At 31.1% G+C, this 19230-nt stretch overlaps 1 protein-coding gene across 2 annotated transcripts; it reads right to left on the reverse strand.

Moving 5' to 3' along the window:
• Nucleotides 1-936: 936 nt before the first annotated feature.
• LOC129908898 (DNA topoisomerase 1) lies at nt 937-17267 on the reverse strand. 2 transcript variants are annotated; one of them, XM_055985721.1, is made up of 10 exons: nt 16503-17267; nt 11851-11993; nt 11221-11786; nt 10673-11166; nt 10517-10602; nt 7652-8301; nt 4551-5030; nt 4236-4486; nt 2351-2544; nt 937-2285 (listed from the first exon to the last, which is right to left on the reverse strand). In XM_055985721.1, the coding sequence occupies exons 1-10, from the start codon at nt 16560-16562 to the stop codon at nt 2183-2185; spliced, it is 3027 nt and encodes a 1008-aa protein (XP_055841696.1). In that variant the 5' UTR covers nt 16563-17267; the 3' UTR covers nt 937-2182. The 2 variants fall into 2 exon arrangements, with proteins under 2 accessions (XP_055841696.1, XP_055841695.1); XM_055985720.1 differs by having other exon boundaries at nt 10673-11786.
• Nucleotides 17268-19230: the final 1963 nt, after the last annotated feature.

Consider the following 19230-nt stretch of genomic DNA (forward strand, 5'->3'; position numbering starts at 1 on the left):
GTAAACCAAAAAAAAATGCATTCTACTGACAGAAGCAATAATATTCGCCCTTAGCGAGTTATTCGTCGAAGCGGAAATTTGTCCAACATCATAGGATTGTTTTAACCTGTCGGAAGCACATCTCGAAGCGTGGTCCGTGTGAAACCGGAGATTTCCCGTTCCGACGGATACCTCGCTAGGGCCGATTATGACAGCTAAACGAAAGTCAAACGCTAGTAGCCAAATGACAGCCGAAGAGATTACGAGTATGAAAAAAAACGTTTATCATAATACGTAATCGAATTTGCCCCAGGCCATAGGCTTCCATCCACCGCATCCAGCGTTGTTTTGTTTTAGCGTATAGTGGTGGACCCAAGTCTCGTCCATGGTCACAAATCTCCGACAAATCGTCCAATACCTTAATGATGGTCTTCGGTGTGGCTGCTGTTTTCCGCCTTTCTTGACGTGCGTCATCTTCCAGGGACGTGTGACCACGTTTTAAATCAGATGCCTATTTTTTTATATCAAAAGGAGCAGGGTCTGCGTAAATTTCAATTACTTTCGAATGAATTTCAATTAACCTATCCAAAACAAAAAATTTTATCACCGCCCGGTATTCAAGTTTTTAATGTTGATGAGTAATTCGTGTTAACAAACAAAATGAGATAAAAATTGTCATAACTCATTATGATTTGAAGCCTATGTGATATTCATAAATTTTTTCTTATTAAATCGCTATAACTGGATCACGACAAGAACTTTTCACCATGCCCTCGTAAAGCTTGTTTTAAGTTTTTTTTTTAGTTTTCTTAATTAGAATTGTTCCATAACATAAGGCTAGATCTCACCACTCACCCACATCCTAAGAAGAAAATTCCAATTTTTTTTTTATTTTTCAATACTTAACCATCGTCTTCATCTTTAATTCATAAAACTAATCCGTAAAAAAAACACAAATTTATTTCATAAAACGTTTTGTTTTTTTTATTATCTTGTATTCTATGATGATGAAAAAAAAATCCTTAAAATGAAAACTTTCAAAAGAAACCCCACAAGAGTTTCTCTCTGATCTGAGCTCTTTGTTTGTTTTCCCAATAAATATATTAATACACAAATGTAAATAATGTATGCATATTAATGTATTTCTTTTGGAAAAAGAATTGGGTGCAAAATGAGAGTGTGATACCTCCTCCCCAAATATATCTTTCTACTAATTTTCACCTACAAGTCAATTATTTTTTTTTTTTGTTTTTTAATTGAAAAAGTCTTAAGATACGACACGTTTTATTTTTTTTTTTATGATTATATTATATATTTTTTGTTTTTTTTTTTTTATTTATAAGTTATTTATAAAACTCAATTGTTTTCATTTTTTTCTACTTGTATGCATTTATATGGAAAAAAAAACGTTACTTCATTCTCATATTTTTCTTTTTTAAAGTCATATTTTTTTTTTTCAATTTTCTTCACAAATTTTTCTAAGTTGTTGTTTTTTTTTTGAAAATTCAGCATAATCAGTTTATTTTTTTGTTTTAATTTGTAATAAATCGAACTAAACTTAAAATATACAAAGTCAAATACACAGTAATGCATTTAATATTTCATTAATAATTGCACAGGATTTTTTACACACAATCCTTCCTATTTCATATTTTTGTTATTATTATTTCGCTGTGTTTTCTTTAATTTAGTTTATTGTTTTTGTGTTTTTTTATAAATTAACTAAGGAAGGTTTTTGCCTGTTTTATTGTGTATGATTTTTGTTTTATTTATTTTTTGAAAACATAATAACTACATCATAATTATTTTGTGGTTCTTCTTGTTCTTAAAAATAATGTATAGGACATATTATAATAAAATATATTTATATATATATATCTACTAGTTATTTCTTATTTATAGTTAATTTATATAAATTTTGTTTTATAGTTGTGTGCAATGATACTAATTTTTTCTTATTATAATTATAATAATAAAAAAAAAAGAACCCTAAGTCGTTTTTATTTTTTTTTTTTTTGTGAAATGTCTAAAAAGGGGAAATTAGTTTTTTTTTTTTTAACGTAAATTCCATACGTTTTGGTGTTGATTGGTGGCTATTTTTATTTTATATTCGATAATTGAATATATTTTTTTTTTTTTGTTTTTAAATAATTCGTGTATAAGCTTATTTATACTGCTAGGCATGAAGTATAATTTAAAAAACTTAGAAACGATAATTTTCATCTGCCATGTGAATGGCCCAATTGAATTTTTCTCTTTGTGTCTTATTGAAAATCTTTTCAATAGGTACACCATTCTTTTTGCACCTGAAGTTGAAAAATAGAAATTAATAAAAAACTTAATTAAAAAATACAAAATTTAGTATATTTACCATGCAACTGAAATTCTAGGATCGAGATAATTTAATTTGGATGTACCCAATGCAATTGATTTATTTTCATCTCTGTCAGTCTCTTGTAATTCTAATTTTTTAAGTTGTTCCTTCAAGCGTTCAATTGTTTTGAGTTTCTTGTCAGCCATGCATTTCTCCTTAACTGAACCTCTTTTGCCAGCTCTCTTTAGTTCCTGTATAGATAAAAAACAAATGCATAAACAAAATGAAGATCTTTATTTGTTAAAATAAAATATAAACAGCCTGGTTGGTCATTGTATTAGATTTGTTGCAACTATTCCTCTGGGCAATACAATTTTATCAAATTCAAAAGTTCAATTTTAAACTAAAAAGCTAGCATTTTACATACATTCATATAAACATCATACTAAGCAGCACAATTAAATCATCAGTTGTAAGAACAGAAAAAATCCAATTTTTTTTTAATGACTTATTTTTATGAAAATGGCATTTTTAGATGGACACATCTTCTAAGTCGAAAAAAAAAACAAATTTTTTTCGAGGGCGCAGTACAGAAGGTGAAAAATCCTATAAATATTCCAGGATTTTTTTTTTGTTCTTTAAGCTTATGAAATTTCGACTACTTCTTAGCTTTGACAGGTCCTTAGGAAAACCTTTTAGATTTTCCCAAATTCTTTGAATTAATTTCAAAATGTTTCAATTCTGTTTAAGCTACCACTTTTACGGCAAAGCTGTATGATTTTTAACTTGTCTTATAAGATGGGTAATTAAATCTTCTATAGGATTTTGTCTTTCTGAGAAATGTTTATTTTTAATAAAAAGTAAATATTTTGCAAAACGGATAGAAGAACCACACTACAGTAGCAAACATATTCAGGATTCGGACTAATCACTTAAGGTCAAGAATAACCATTCTAAAAATTTCATCTTAGTGTACAACAGATTGGAGCAGAGAGCAAACCAGCGAAATCAAACACGTGTAATTGTAGTTCCTTTCTTTACATGTGCTTGACTTCGCTGTTTTGCTCTCTGCAATAAGAGCAGTCTTTTGGAGCGTATAAAATGAGGGCAAAGAGAATCAGTGTGGGGAATTATCTGAAGTGAGAAAGAGTGAATTCAACTCAATCGAACATTTATACGAGTGCCAAATGTATTTATATATGATTAAAACTTAAAAGTTTCAACTCAAAACGCATTTTGCAAATAATTTTGGCCTTTCTTTGCGATTTTTCTAATTTTTGGGCCCCCTTATAGAAAGTGTTCCCAACACTTAAATTGTGTTTTGAGTGGTTTAAATATAGTTTTTTCTTTTCATAATTTTTCAATTTCATAATTCTGTGGCCACAACCAATAACCGCTTAAGTGAGTTAAGATAAAATTTTTTGAGAGGTCTTATGATGCTACCCAATGCTAAATCTACATCTTTTTAATTTTTTAACTATTAAAAACGATAGATTAAAACTATCTAGATCGAGTTAAGAAAAGATTGAGTTGTTTTTGAGGCAAATTAAAAAATGCGGAGCATTATTGTAAAACTAAATTTTGTTTTTTTTTTTTCGACTTAAGCGGTTATTGATTGAGGCCACAGAATTTATATTTAAAAACTGCACAATTAATTTCATTTTGAATGCTTTTTTCATCAATTCCACCAAAAAATAAAAATAAAATATATAATGTTTCCATCAAACAGCTGACTGAGAAATGTCAACAAACTTTGAAGTCGAAATTTTTACACAACGTCGGAGGGGAAATTTTAACTCATTTTTTAGCTGTATTCAGCCAATCAGAACGAGTTAATTGCGTAGTCACTAGATTTGTGAATGCGCCCAATGATTATGCAGAAATTTATTTTAAATTTGACATGAATGAAAATTTTAATAAATAAAAATCAATAACTACTTACGGGATACTCGCTTTCAGCATCTTCCAATTGTTCTCTCTTTAGACGTATCTTTTCTTTTAATGTTTCCATACTTTTGGCATGTGATTTTGGCACTGAACGCTGATGGTTACACAAAATAGCTACAGCTCGATTAGCTCGATTATATGCCAATAATTTTTCGGGAATTGTTGCTTCCGAATCCGTCAGTAAATCTAATTGATTTTGTAATGTTATTGAAGCGTTATACGTACGGAATACTTTTGCAGTTAAACCTTTAAAAATAAAAACAAAATTAAAATAAATTTCTCAAAAAAATAAAAAATTTAAAAAACTTACCATCCATAAGTTCTTTTAAATGTTCATTCAAGACTTGAGTATTAAGTCTATCAAATAGATCATCTCCTTCCTTTTTATTTTCCATAAATAATTCCAAATTTTTAAAGACCCTCTTCTCTACTTCAACTTCATTATAATAACGAATCGAATCCTTACCAAGGAAATCAAATACAACAACATTTTCTTTGCCGTTCAACTGCTTATGCAAGCTAACATGCTCCACACGCAACGAACAACAACCCACAGTATCGGCCTGATCTTCGTCTTTTTCATTACCAGCTCTCAGAGCCAACTTATCAATGAAATACAATGCAACAGCTCTTTGTCGCACTCGCATTTCCTTTGACTTCCATTCATCACGATATGTTGAACGAATCTTATCAATAACTTTGTCTAATCGTCTGGCTGTCTCATATTTAACATGATCCTTTTCACCCTTCAATTTCGAAGAAGGATTCAACATAATGTATTTGACTTGACCTGAAATACAAAAAAAAAACAAAAATAATGTTACTACTGGCAAATAGAGAAATAAATTTTATGGATGAAAATTTTATGGAAAAATTGGTTTCTTTCGTACAATTAAAAAGACATTATGTATTCCAATGGCAATGAAAATAAATAAAATTTTTCTCAACTAATAGAACCCAAAATATATGTCGTTTTATAAGGGAATACAGATTTTTAATAGTCTACTAAGAGCCGTTTTCTTCACCAAAAGTTGGACTCAACTTGAGGATTTTTATTCTCAACTTGAGATTTTGTTTTTCTTCACTCAAAGTTGACAATTTCAACTTTTGATTCTCAACTCTCCAGTTGGTCAACTTCTGGTTTGCTCAACTTCCGAAAATAGTAAAAGTTGAGGGAGCAAACTTGAGAGTTGTCAGTCAAATGTCATATTTTTTGTTTTAATTTTTGTATCAAATTTATTTTTGATGCTAAATCGTGGTAAAAACACTTTTATTCTTGTTTTCATGGTAAAATTGAGAATTAAGTTAAAAAAATATCATACACATTTTCCGTCGATTTTATTTTACATCACATCAACATCGCTCTTGAAGGCACACACACACACTTTTACACACACAAAAGAAAACGATTTGTTTGAAATTAATTTTTAGAGAAAAAAACAGCAAAATGCATACTTAACACCGATTTAAATTTATTACTAAAAGTAATTTGACATTTTGACAAAAAAAAATATGCACCAGATATACAGAATTTCGATTTCAATGACATATTCGATTTGAAACTGACATAATTTGTATAATCTGTCACAAATATCCCAGGGATATTTTTCAAACTGGAAGTTGGCCAACTTCTGTTTTCTAAACTCGAGAGTTGAGTAAAAAAAGTGAAGAAAACAAAATGTTCAACTTTTGTTTCAACTTCGAGTTGAAGTCAACTCTCAAGTTTGCCAACTCTCGAGTTTGCTTGAGCAATAGTGAAGAAAATGGCCCTAAATGATCTTCAAATTGAAAATAATGTCACAAGATTCAAAAGTAAAATATTAACTTTTCTCAAAACTAATTACACAGGTCTGTAAAATGTATCATCTTTTTCTCCTTTAAATATTATTTTTTAATTATGAAGATTTGACTTGCCTGTATCTAAATCTGGTTTCAGCAAAATTCTAGGACGTACCATTTTTTTTAATGATTTTTGAAAAATATTAGTAGATTGTAGAAAATAACCCTTTTAGATTCGGTTGACCTCGTACAAAAATAAAACTATTATTCGTATTCAGTTCAAATTTGGAGGACTTATTTCTCATAACATGATCTATCATATGTATGTATATATTAATTAAAGTTTACACACATTTTAAGACATTTATTGACAAAAACATTCTGCACTTTTGAGTAAATCCCACATGAACAAAAACACCTTAAGGAAAATGTAAAATCTTAACGCCTGTTATATTAAAAAAAAAAAAGTCAAATATGTAAAGAAAACTATGTATAATAAAATCCATTAAAACAAATTTATAAGTGTTTTATAGTTTATCTACTTTTTTCTATTTAGCAATATCTTATTTGTGATAAACCATTCGATAAACTGCCTTGTAAAGCTTTCAGATTTGTTTCTACAAGAAAGTATACTTTTCTTATGGTTTTTGCTGTGCTGAGTTCGAATCCGGAGTAAAAAAAAATCTATCACGTCAGGATTTTGAGATATGTACACTGCCCACAATCTCGTAAAGGCCCTAACTACATTTTTCTTACTTCTGAGTTATAGAGGGAAACACTAAATCTAATATCGCAATTTGCATATAAAAATGAAAAAAATCAAAAGTACATTTTGAATTTTCTGACTTATTTGAAGATCAGGGCTAAAAAAATAAATGAGAATAAATCAGAGACAATGCCCTAACTCCAAATATGCAAAAAAATCAAAATCGAAAATTTTGTAGTTAGGGCCTTTACGAGATTATGGGCAGTATACGCATTAAAGAAATACAAAATCAAGTTTTTTTTTTAGAAAATCAGTAAATAAACTACTACATACATATATCTTAAAAACTTAAATCCATTAGAAAAGTATACTTCTGTTCTTGGGAGAAAGAAATATGAATTTTTAAAGATCAGTTTCTTTATGGAAAGATAAGCCAAACCTACGAAACTTATTTAAATTAAGATATCTCAGTGAAGAAAAGAGGTATTGAGAAGATTGAAACTGAATTTGAAAAAAAAAAAAAAAAAAAAAAAAAAAACAATTTCTTTCATAAACCGTTACAAATTTAGTTGAAAAAGATTACATTAGGCCAAAATATTGCTTCGAAAATATTTCGTATATTTTCTTTTTGCTCTATTCTGCAAAAATATGGGAATGAGGGTAGACTGAAAACACAATTTCGAATTCAGGAAATCAATACTTTCCCAAACTCTTTTTTGTTTAGGCCTTGCCTCAGTTGTTTTTCTGAGCTCAAATAGGACATAATCCTTGCAATGAGATAACAGGAGAATTAGTGAAAATTTTCATCGGTCATAATCGTGTGGCCACCTACTGTATAATTATTTATTTATTCTAATGTATTAAAATTGTATAAAATAGTTTGTTTTTTTTTTAACTCTAAATAAACATTAATCTAACTAACTAACCTTGAACGTTTTCTGTCCACGAAGCCAACCAAGTGACTGTGTTGTCATGACGTACATCCTTCCATCTGTGTCCGGGCGGTGGGACTGGAACTTTACTATCCTTTGAGCAATTCAGTGAAACATCTTCGGCAACAATACGTCTCTTAATCATGCCCATTTTTGGATGTTCGCCACGACCACGGAATAAACCTGGCGGTTCCAGACGGAAATTACCAATTCTTTCCTTATGCCCATCGATAATACAAAAACCATATTCTTTAATCTGTTCCTCATTTTCTGCTTTGCGAGCAGCCTTTTCTTCCTTGGAGGCATTTTTACGTTTCTCTGATTCGGCGGTAAAATATTGAAACATTTCTTGGAAATTGCATTTCTTCAAGTCCTTTATAATGTCTCTCTCCTTCGAGGTCATTGTCTTTCGAAAGTCTTTAAAGAAATTTTCATTAAATTGCTTCTTAGTCACGTAATCATGATTCAACATTTTGGCATAAAAGGTTGCCGCTTCTTCGGTGTCAGTGGCAAGTTTCATTTCTTTGCCATCGTAATAGAATTTAACATTTTTGGGCAGTGGTTCGTAGGGCGGTGCAAAGACGGGACCCTTGTGTTCGAGTGTATTCCATTTGACACCATCGGCACGCTTTTCTTCTTCCCACCTGAAATAAAAACATTCGTCATTGAATTTTTTTATGTTGCGATATTTTCGTTTTTTCTTCGTAGTCGTTGTAGTTGTCGTTGATTTATTTGCAGCTGCTGCTTTGCAATATTGACAAACAAGTGAAGTAGTCAACTTTGTTTCATTGTAATTACTTATTAAATTATAAGTGACAATTAATGAAGATCGATAGTAAAATATTTTTGGAAGAATTTTAACAAATAAATCCATTTATGAAATAATAAAAGAAATTATATACATACCTAACCTAAAAAAAATGACAGCGCATGACATTTCTCAAATTGTCATTACACGCCATCTGGGTTTTGAAAGTGAAAGATAAAGAGAACAATGCTACCACTTTATACAAAATTGAAAATAGTATTATTTTCAATACTTTTTGGTGGAAAAGTACTAAATGTAAAAATTTTAATAGCGTGTTTTCCCTTGAGTTCTTCAAATGAGTTAATTTTTCAAATTAAGGCTTGGCCACACTGGAGGGTATGCGGTAGCGGTACGGGTAGGGGTGAGGGTACTTGTATGAAAAAAATTCCAAACTGACACATCAACGTTCAGGTGTGGAATTTTTTTAGTACAAATATCGTTACCGCTATACCGCATACCCTCCGGTGTGGCCAAGCCTTTAGGTGATTTCGAATTTCAAATTTAAAACTTCCTATCGGATTTGACATTCGAAATGAGGTAATTTGGGAAATTATTTCATTTGGGCTCTAGCGAAAACATGCTATAAGGGACAGTTTTTTAGTGCTCATAGTTGATTGTGAAAATGAATTATTAGACTCCAATTAACTCAAGCAGCTATATTTCAGGAAGTCAAATAGAATGTGTTAACTACATGAATAAAAGCACACATTTAAAGAAAGATAACAGCGATTGGCTCTTTAATCAGGTGACTAACGGCCATTTCCATTGCTTAAAGTATATCTTTTTGAGGAAGCAATCTTTTTTCTTGAAACTTTATGGGTCTTAAGGGCTCATGATAAAGTTGATACCAGAAGTTTCACGAAAAACTAATTAAATGTAGCTTAATTATACACAGACAAAGACGTTAACGGAGAAGACGAGTACGCGTTCTCTCTGTTACCGTCTTTATCTGGGAATAATTTGGCTACGTTTTATTAGTTTTTTGTGAAACTTCTAGAACATCCACTTTATCATGAGCCCTTGAGACCCATTAAGTTTCAAGAACATAGATTGCTTCTTCAAAGAGATATGTATACTGGTAACAAGCGTCAATATGTCCTCTCCGTTACTTTGGAATGGCCCCTAAGCAGATTTTTAGGTTTGGATTTTGAGTGACTTATAATAAACAATATTGTAAAAGCACTAAACCCAAAACAGGAACCGTTTGGCTACTTTTCGCATTTCCTCACAAAAAGCATTATTTGCATCACTAGTATAAAGGCGGGCTTTTAAATCAGATAAAAATGATTGCAAATATAGAATTTAGTATCGAATACGCGACCAAAACGCCTCCGAAAAGCTCCCAAGATTTGGTAAGGTTACCAAAGTGCCAATCGCTTTTATTTCCATTTTGTAAAAGGTATACAAAAAAAAGTAATAAACACATACGCCTGCCGAGACATACAATTTAATGATTGAAAGCCCAAAAAGAATCCAGTTTCTTTAAATGCATATTTGGGCCAATCTGAAGCGTTTTGAATAATCCTTTCGCTTTTTGTACAAGATAGATGACAACTCAAAAATCTATAAAATAGGTCAGTTAAAAATTTTTGACACCAAGGCAGTGCTTTTCAAACATTCATGGAGCTGGAAATGTCGTTGCTCAAAATGTGACAATTTTGGGCGAATATGCTTGAAAAACTGGGGGGGGGTCATTCCGTATTCCGTTTGGACGATAGAGTTGTTTCACTTAAAATTGAAAACATCAATCGTTAGGATGATCACGTTTTCGCTAGTTTTTGTTTGCTTTTTGTGATAAAGTTTGTGACCAAATGTAATTTTAGGTTCGAGGTACCCAGGATAATTTCAATCAATTTCGTCTGGTGAAGAACCTTTAACCTACATTATGTGTGTGCGAAAAATCGTTCCCCAAGGCGAAGAAAGAAATTTACATTTCAGTAGGACTGTGCTGGAAGGCACAAATATGATTAAAACTAGTCGTTCATGTTTAAATGAAAATAATTAAGAACAAGGCATGGACTGCCGTCTATTACAAGAACTTTCAAACTTACCAACGCCAAACTTCTGGTTCTTCTTGCTTAACGCCAGCCTTACCCCTCTTTTTAGTTGGAGATGTTTGAGTAACTGGTGCGATTTCCTAGAAAAATTAAAAAAATGTATAGATTAATATTTGGTAATTATGTTAACTTAAAATATTTTAATCTTACCTTCTTTATCTTTTTCTTAAGTGGTTTCTCATCATAATCATCTTCTTCGTCTTTGATTTCACGCTTTACTTTCTTGTCTTTCTTCTTTTCAACTTTTTTCTCTTTTTCCTTTTTGGAGACTTTTTGTTTTTTCTTTTGCAACAGCGGTACATCCTCTTCACTGTCTTCATCCACATTAATTGCTGTTGATTTACGCTTCATCAAAGGCACGTCATCATCATCGTCTTCTTCCTCCTCTTCTTTTATCGAATTCGAATTGGGTATAGATAGTGGATCAACATCTTCGTCTTCCATATCCATAATCTCCTGTCGATTGTTGCCAGAAGCATTCGCCTCATTTTCATTATCGGAAGCTTCTTCCTTGATATCGAATTGCGGTTCATCCTTCTTAAACTGACTCATTGAATAATCACAAGAACTAGCCTGAGACATATTGAAGACCTCTTCTCTTTTAATAGAAATCGATTCATCCTTAACAATGGAATTATCAAATCCTGAACAAGATTCATTATAATCATTATTTGGAAGAGGTTCTTTCATGCTCTCACCATTATTATGATGTTCATGAGATTTGTCTTCCCTAGAAGAATGATGATGGTCCTTGCTGCTCGAACTTTTCTCTCCTGATCTGTGTTTTGATGAAGAGCTGCTGCTGGAATGTTTGTTTTTAGAACTCGATGATGAGCTCTTGTGGCGATCGGAATCAGAACGAGATTTGCTGTTCGAACTGCTGCTACTTTTGTGATCTTTTCGGCGATCCTTGTCTTTGTCACGTTCCCCATTACGTTCGCGGTCTTTGTCTTTTTCGCCATTCTTTTCACGGTCTTTGTCATCTCTACTACTTTTGCTCTTATCCGATCTTTGGCGATCTTTTTCACGTTCCTTGTCCTTATCGCGTGTTGATGATTTATGAGATGATGACGATGACTTGTGCTTATCACTGCGATCTTTATCACTACGATCCTTATCGCTGCGATCCTTATCACTGCGATCCTTGTCACGATCTTTTTCACGTTGCCTGTCCTTTTCCCTGTTCTTATCGCGATCCTTGTCTCTATGCTTGTCTTTGCCGCTGGACGATGAACTATGTTTTTTATCTGATGAACTTTTATCGCTACAATTTGTTAAATAAGGTTAAGGTTTAGGATTTTCTAATTAAAAAAAAAATTATTAATTACCGGCTGCTACTACTTTTCGAACTCTTATGGTCACGATCTTTGTCTCTGTACTTGTCTTTGCTGGATGACTTATGTTTGCTGCTACTATGGTCATGACCGTTGCTTACACCATTAAGTTGGCCAGTGGTCTCACCTCCGTTTTCCTGTAAAAAAAAAAGATACAAATTACACAGATGCAGAAAACTGAATTGAAAAATGTGACGCGACGTAACGTTTTCCGAAAAAGACAATATGTCGTATCATGATTTCTTTAACGAATCCCGACAACAAAATAACAACAGAATCCGGAGATTATTTATGCGAGATTTTGTGAAAGCTTTTTTGGGACTCCAAACAATTTTATGAAACGAAGAGAATTCTTGATGAAGCATGAAGCTTTAAGAAAATCGCAGCTCATTAGTAAATTTTTTTTAAAAATGCTATTCCCATGTCCATACCAACTAAATTTTCGTTGTATATGAGAACAAAATTTAATTTCACCCCATTTTATTCTATGTCTTCTATATGTTCAAGAGTATTCTCATCTTAAAAATGAATTTCACACATGTTGTCACACTCTTTGTTACTAGTTTAACACTTTCTTGCAATATGAGATCTTATAACGGAAACTAGAGTATAAGAAACATGTTTCTATTTCACTTTTGGGTAATTCCTATTTTTAATATGTACACCCATGAACATTATGTTCATCTTACCAAATTACTAAAATAATCAAGTTTGTAAGTAAAGAGTACAAAATATAAAAGCAATGGGGAAGAAATAAGGGAGGATTTACACAAAATATAGTATCTTCAATCCACTACAGATTTTAACTAGATAATTTTTCAATGCTAATTTTGTGTATCTTACTTTTGTCGTTTCAAATGTTAAACATTTAAAAAGACAAATAATAATGAAATAATATTTTTTTATTGAATTAGCGAATGGTGTTTTAAGTGAAATGCACATACACAAAATCAATTTTTTTTCGCAAGCATCTATTTATGCTTGAACAAAATTTGGGAAGTTAGGATACGAAAAAATAAAAAGCCAAAAACTGTTTGGATTTTTAGTAGCCCAGTAGCAGGTCGAACAGAATCTTAGCTCCCAAACAAAATTCTCTCCAAAATTTAGTCGAGCCGAGTTGTGCGAAGAAAAAAAGATACGAAGGAAGATATGGGTTGTGAAATACATTGTACCCCCGAAGAGGAGTCTACCATTTTGGCTTTGCGTAAAGATGGCAAAGCTCATGAAGAGGTCTCTCATCGAGAGTCACAAAAAAGTTTGACGGCGAAGAAAAACAACCACAAGAGAAGGTCACGCTTCTAAAAATAATGCACTTAAATCTTACAAAGATATGATGAAAGAACAATTCACAGAAGACTTGTTGAAGCTAATTTGCATGTAAGGATAGAAAGAAGTATTTTTCCAAGGAAGAAAAACATTGCATATCGCTGAAAATTCGCGATGTTAATTAGACTGGCCAAAGAAGAGTTCAAAAAGTAAAGCTGCAAGTAGCTTTTAACTGCAAATAGCACCTAAGAATGTTTTGTGAACTCACGCAACAAAGATCAACTTGTTCAGAAGTGATGGAAGGCAAACCGTGTGCAAGCAAACTTTGGGTAGGGAAGAACTCAGTCCACAACACACCCAAAGACCTGTTTCAGAGCTTACTGAAATATGAAAATATTAAAATTGAATTTTGGTAAATAGTTTTAATGATGTAAAAAGTGCTTTGAAAAGTCCAATAGGCCGCCCTTTTTTTCTATTTAAATCTTTGGTGTAGTTGATGTAGTTTTCTGTGAAATAGGCACCAGAAGGCTGTAAAGCATTGTACTATATTACTTTGGGGTTGTTTTTCTTGATATGGTGTAGGCCCAATTCATCTGATAGAAGGCAAAATGCTTCAGATAATACACGTAAACAGCACGAAGGACACAATGCTGCCTTATGCTGAAGGTATATGCCGCTGAAATGCTCAAATGGTTTCTGCAACAGAATAATGATCCGAAGCATTCATCCAAATTTGCGAAAAACTACTTTGAAGAACGTGAAATCAATATTGTTCAGCAAAAATTTTGTTAGAAAACCTTTACTTAAATGATTTTTCGTGAAATTGGACCAATTATAAATTTAGAGCATTTTCATGATCCTTTTTTTAACACTATAACCTGCCCCCTTATTCAACATTATCATACAGAACTTGATAGCATTGGTGTGGTTGAGTTAAAACTAAAATTTCTAAAAAGGAATTCAACAGCATCAAATTGAGTTTCTTTTTAAGCAATTTGTATCTCTGCGATTGCCAAATATCAAATTTCGACTTCAATATTGGCGTTTTTCTTTTTGGCTTTGAAAAATCTCTGAGCGATCAGAGCTGAATTCGGAGTAGATTATTTCTCGAGCTGTTAGATGTATTTATGAAACACACTTGAGGGTCAAACTGTCATTTCCTATCAAATTTAGTTTTTTTTTTTGGTTACCTGAAGTAGACGGCCGACTGTCTTGGGAATCAATTTGTAATTCAGTGTTTATTTTTTTTTTCTATCAAACCACTAAAAAATAAGGGAAGTTTGCTTCGCTCAGCGTTTCGCTCGATTTGCTCGGTCATTCAATGAAGCTCAGAGCTAAAATATGTTGTGCTATGATATGTCTAAACTCTGAACTAAAAAAAATATAGATTTTTTTGACAGTTCCGTGACTTATTAAGTCGAATCACTACACGAGGCAAAGTGCAAACTGTTGAATCTTTTTGATTCTCTCGTGATGGCCAACTATTTTTACTTAAACAAAAAATATTTACATATTCTATAGATTGCAGAATCATTACAATCGTTTTCTTTCAGTCCTCAGTGTTAACATTATAAGATTGTATAGCTCTAAACTTAAAGCTACTTGAAAAAAAATCAGAAAACCATCAAAAATATTGTAGTTTTTTTTAACTAGATATTAAATGTTATAAAGATTTTTTGTTGATCAGAGAATTTACTGAGCAATAGCTCAATTTAATTTAACATAGGGTTAAATTACTTAAAAAATATCACAAATTAAGTTTTTTTGGGCATACATATTTGGGTGACATGTGTAGCCATTTTAAAGTGTTGAATATTTTTTAAGAAATTGAAATTTGTATCTCATCAGTCAAGACTCATGAATAATAATCCACTACTTACAAAATTTGGCGAAATATGAAATTTGTTTAAAATAAACTTTTTTTGAGCACAATAATGTGCTTCTTGAACCATAAACCGTCGCATAAATTTCTCTTTACAATGCTTAAAAAAATAATTAAAGAACTTTTCAAGCAAGTTCACAAGTTTATTTTTTTTTTTAGTTTTGTAAAGTAAACTTGGTGCATAAATAAGCTAGGTACCTATCTAGTTTAAATAAAAACTAGGTAGTTTCTAACTTTTTTTTAATCAAAAGGCCTGCGCAGTCTCATCTAAAAAAGAATACTAACTTTATTGGATTTTTAGCTTTATTTAGTAGCAGATCTTATTTTAAATTTACAAAAAAAAAAAATATGTATCAAATTAGGTACATTAAAATAAATAAAAAAAAAACATGGTAAAGTTGATCAAGTACTTATATTCATTTCCTTTGTGTTTCAAAACTAAAACAAATTATGTAGGTATATTTTCTAGGCCAAAATCGAATCTACACGTGGATTTCAATTCCACTTTCTATTTTTAAAGATTAACAAAAAAAAAAAAATTATTAAACTCTCCATAAATTTATCTTAACACCCTTATCAGCAATACTACCAAACATATTTACTCTCAGCAAAAATCAAAAATAACAAAAAAAAAAAATACAAAAATACAAAAGGATTGATTTTCCATCAGTAGAAAATATAAAAAATAATTAAGACAAACCTCCACTCTACATGTGTTGCAGGTAGGTTAGGAAAAAAATTTGTAATGCAATATAATATAGAATAGGTTACAATGAATGAAAAAAAAAATTGCCAACTCGCTGTCTGACTGAGATTGTGTATATTTAACACGACACAGGCAGGACAAGAATCCCTGATCTCCTGATACATTCGATTTACAAAAGAAACAAAAAAAAACCCAGTTTTATATATATGTAATTGGTACCTAGAGTACTTTTGCATTGAAAGTAAAAACTTCGCCAAGAGTAAAAAATTATATAAAAAACCTCGAAAAAAATCGAGATTTTTTACAATTCACAAAAATACTCTTTTTGTTCATCATTCGACTACAAAATGACTTTGAAAAATCGACTTTAAAAATGTTTATAATTTCAGAAAGAAAAAAACTCATACAAAATTGCTAAAAAAAAGTGAAAAAATTAAATTAAATAAAATAAAAGACGAAAAAAGCAAAAAAAAAAAAAAAAAAAAACTTCGCGTGGTTTGCCTTCGCATTCGCTGAAACAGAGAACCAACCAACAAAATGAACGTCGACTTCGGACGGGCTACAAACCAACGACGACGACGAGAACGACAACGACGTGGTGTGGTGGGACTTGGTCGGCCTTTCGTTCGTTCGTCGTAGTCAAAGTCTTTGTCGCCATTTTCAGGTCTTGTGAAAATTTCAACTCATTTTTTTTTTATTTTAACCCAATATTTCAATTCCATGCAAAATACATATAATATAAATTTATTTAAAATAAAAATCAATTATATTTTATAAAAAATCCATACTTACTGCGGCCGATTGGGGATCTCCTGAAGAAATTGGAACATCTTCAATTAATTCAGAACTCATTTTCAAAAAAAAAGACTGTGATTTTTGATTAAGTGCTTTTTTATACTTTATATGAAGAAAGAAATTTTTGTGTGAAAATTTTCTAAGTCAATGAATTTTTTGAACTTAGAAAATTTTTTACTACTTTTTCCTTCTTTTGCTGCTATCGTCGTCGTCGCACAGAGAGACAGACAGCGCCACACACAGCATAAAATATAATAAAAAAAACGAGGAGAACACACGTCTTTACTGTGGAATAATCAGAAAAAGACACAAGTCGATTGTGTCCGACGCTGCAAAATGGAAGTTTTTAGAGTAGAGAATTTTTACAAGTCCTTTGTGATGCGATTGAATGCGTTGTGATATAATCGTGGCAGTCGAAGAGAGATAAAAATATTTTCTAAGTCTAGTCGGATGCGATGGGGTGCGTTGTAGTGCTTTTTGTATGATATTTAACGAGAGACGACCAACAAAAATGCAATTACACTACATTATATTTTGTTGTTGGAATTTTTGTGTTAATTGGTTTTTGATTATATTTTGTGTATTTTTTTTATTGAGTTTGGTTTTATAATGTTGGCGATTATATAGTTTATTTGGCAGTGTATATATGTATTACATGTGATATGTTTTGTTTATTTTATTTAAATGCAAGTGTCAAAAATGAAATTTATACCGAAAATAATAAATGGATGCGGCGTTTCACTCACAAAACTGCACTTGTCTTGTTCTTCTTTCTCGTTCTGGTTTCATTGTTCATCAGTTTGTCCTTGTCATTGCAAATTTGATACATAGAGGATGGGTTTACACATTGAAGTTAATTTTTAATTGTACAGCGGTTGGTGTGACTATTTTTATTCTTTTGTCGATGTATTTTTAAGGCCTTGACTACATTATCCACTTTTTACAAGAATTGCAAAAGTGAAAATTTCTTTTGTAAAAAAGATTACAAACATTTTCTTTTTCTTTGTACTTTTTCACGTTTTTGGCCAATGTAGAATGTGAAACTCAAAATTTAGAAGTATTCAAAGTCAACAGCGGCTATTATTTCCAAGACAAAATAATAAAAATATAAAAAAAAATCAAGAAAAAGCGTCAGAAAATAAGTATTCGCTCCAGCTGCGTACTAGGCCCAACTTACATTTCAGCTTCGGTAAAGGTATTACTGAAGCTTCTACTACTAAAGGTTGTTGGGAATGGAAAAAGGAGAACGTTATTAAAGTTGGACCCTTTATAATAAGGTCTATAAGAAGCTTAAACGAAGCTTACCCAAAGCTCTACCGAAACTTTGAAATTTGATTGATAGTTTCAAATTATAAAAAACAACAACAAAAAAAGAATTTTTTGATTTGATGTTATTTCATGAATTTTATCTTATAAGCCTGATACGCAGCTGAAACAAAACGAAAATTTTTCATGTCTCCAAAGTCGACAAAAAAAATGCTAACGAAAAAATATCATCGAGTATTCCGTCAAAGTCAAAATAAAAAAAATCAAAATTAATTTAAAATGAAGAAAAATCAACAGAAAATTTTTAACACAAGAAATAAATGAATTATAAGTGAAAAAAATCGTCAACACTGTTCTTGGAGTCAAGAAAAATGCACAGTACAGTAAAAAGTAAATGAAAATTGAGTAAAAGCTCTCCAATTTTTCGCTGGACCTGTCTACTGAAAAAAGAAAAGCAAAACTAAATTTTTCGTTCAAGATTTCGTTAACGAAATTTTGTATGGAAAATTTCGTTTTGCTTCAGCTGCGTACTAGGCTTTATAACTACATACACCACTTTTTGAAAAAGTACAAAAGTGGAAATATTTTTTTTTCGGGATAGCGCAATCGTTTTGTGGAAAAGAGTATACAAAGTCAACAGAGAACATGTTGACAAAAAAATACCATCGGGTATTATAGAAAAGTAAAAATAATAAAAAAAAAAAAATAAATAAAAAAATTCACTTCAATCAAAATCAAAAAACATGAGAAAATAAGTTCAAAAGCAAAAACAAAACAAATTTAATTTCGTTCAAGATTTCGTTAACGAAATTTTGTATGGAAAATTTCGTTTCGCTTCAGCTGCATACTAGGCTTTAATTAATTACTAATTCATGGGACTACTGAGGTGCGTTCTTTTTCTAACAATAGTTAACTATTGTTAACTATCGTTAACTTTTGTCGTTCCTAAACTACATAATAGTTACGATTTGTAACTATTTGACAGATGAACATCGTTCCTAAACTCGTTTTGAAGTGTCAAATAGTTACAAATCGTAACTATTTCCAACTCACCTCCATGATATGAGTTGAACACTCATGAGATTGTTGATGTGTCAAAGTGGATGTTTTGTTTACAAAACCAACTTAAGGATTTTATTCTTTTGGAAATAAGCGGAATAAAATGAAAATAAAAACAGAGTTTTGCAATTTTATGATGCAAGAGAATTTATTTTGACTAAAAAAACATTATTTTTGTTATAATTATGCAAATAAAAATATTTTCAAAACAATTTTTTTTTTGTGTTTGACAGTTTAACAATATCTAACAATAAATCGTTCCTAAATGATTTGTAAAAAACCCAACATTTTCTAACAATGACACATCAACAATATTTTTTGACATAACAACGATAGTTGACTATTGTTAGAAAAAGAACGCACCTCTGAACGTTGCCATTTTAATTCAGTTTTAAACACA

The sequence above is a fragment of the Episyrphus balteatus genome, chromosome 2, assembly GCF_945859705.1.
Source record: "Episyrphus balteatus chromosome 2, idEpiBalt1.1, whole genome shotgun sequence".
Lineage (NCBI taxonomy): Eukaryota > Metazoa > Arthropoda > Insecta > Diptera > Syrphidae > Episyrphus > Episyrphus balteatus.

Bases quoted from the DNA above. Each gene is read 5' to 3' on its own strand.
- LOC129908898 (XM_055985720.1), bottom strand. From the start codon at position 16,562: ATGAGTTCTGAATTAATTGAAGATGTTCCAATTTCTTCAGGAGATCCC. The intron at 11,994-16,502 runs GTAAGTATGGAT...TTTTTTTTACAG, and splicing joins GAGATCCCCAATCGGCCGCA to GAAAACGGAGGTGAGACCAC. The intron at 4,487-4,550 runs GTAAGTTTTTTA...TTATTTTTAAAG, and splicing joins TTTAAAAGAACTTATGGATG to GTTTAACTGCAAAAGTATTC.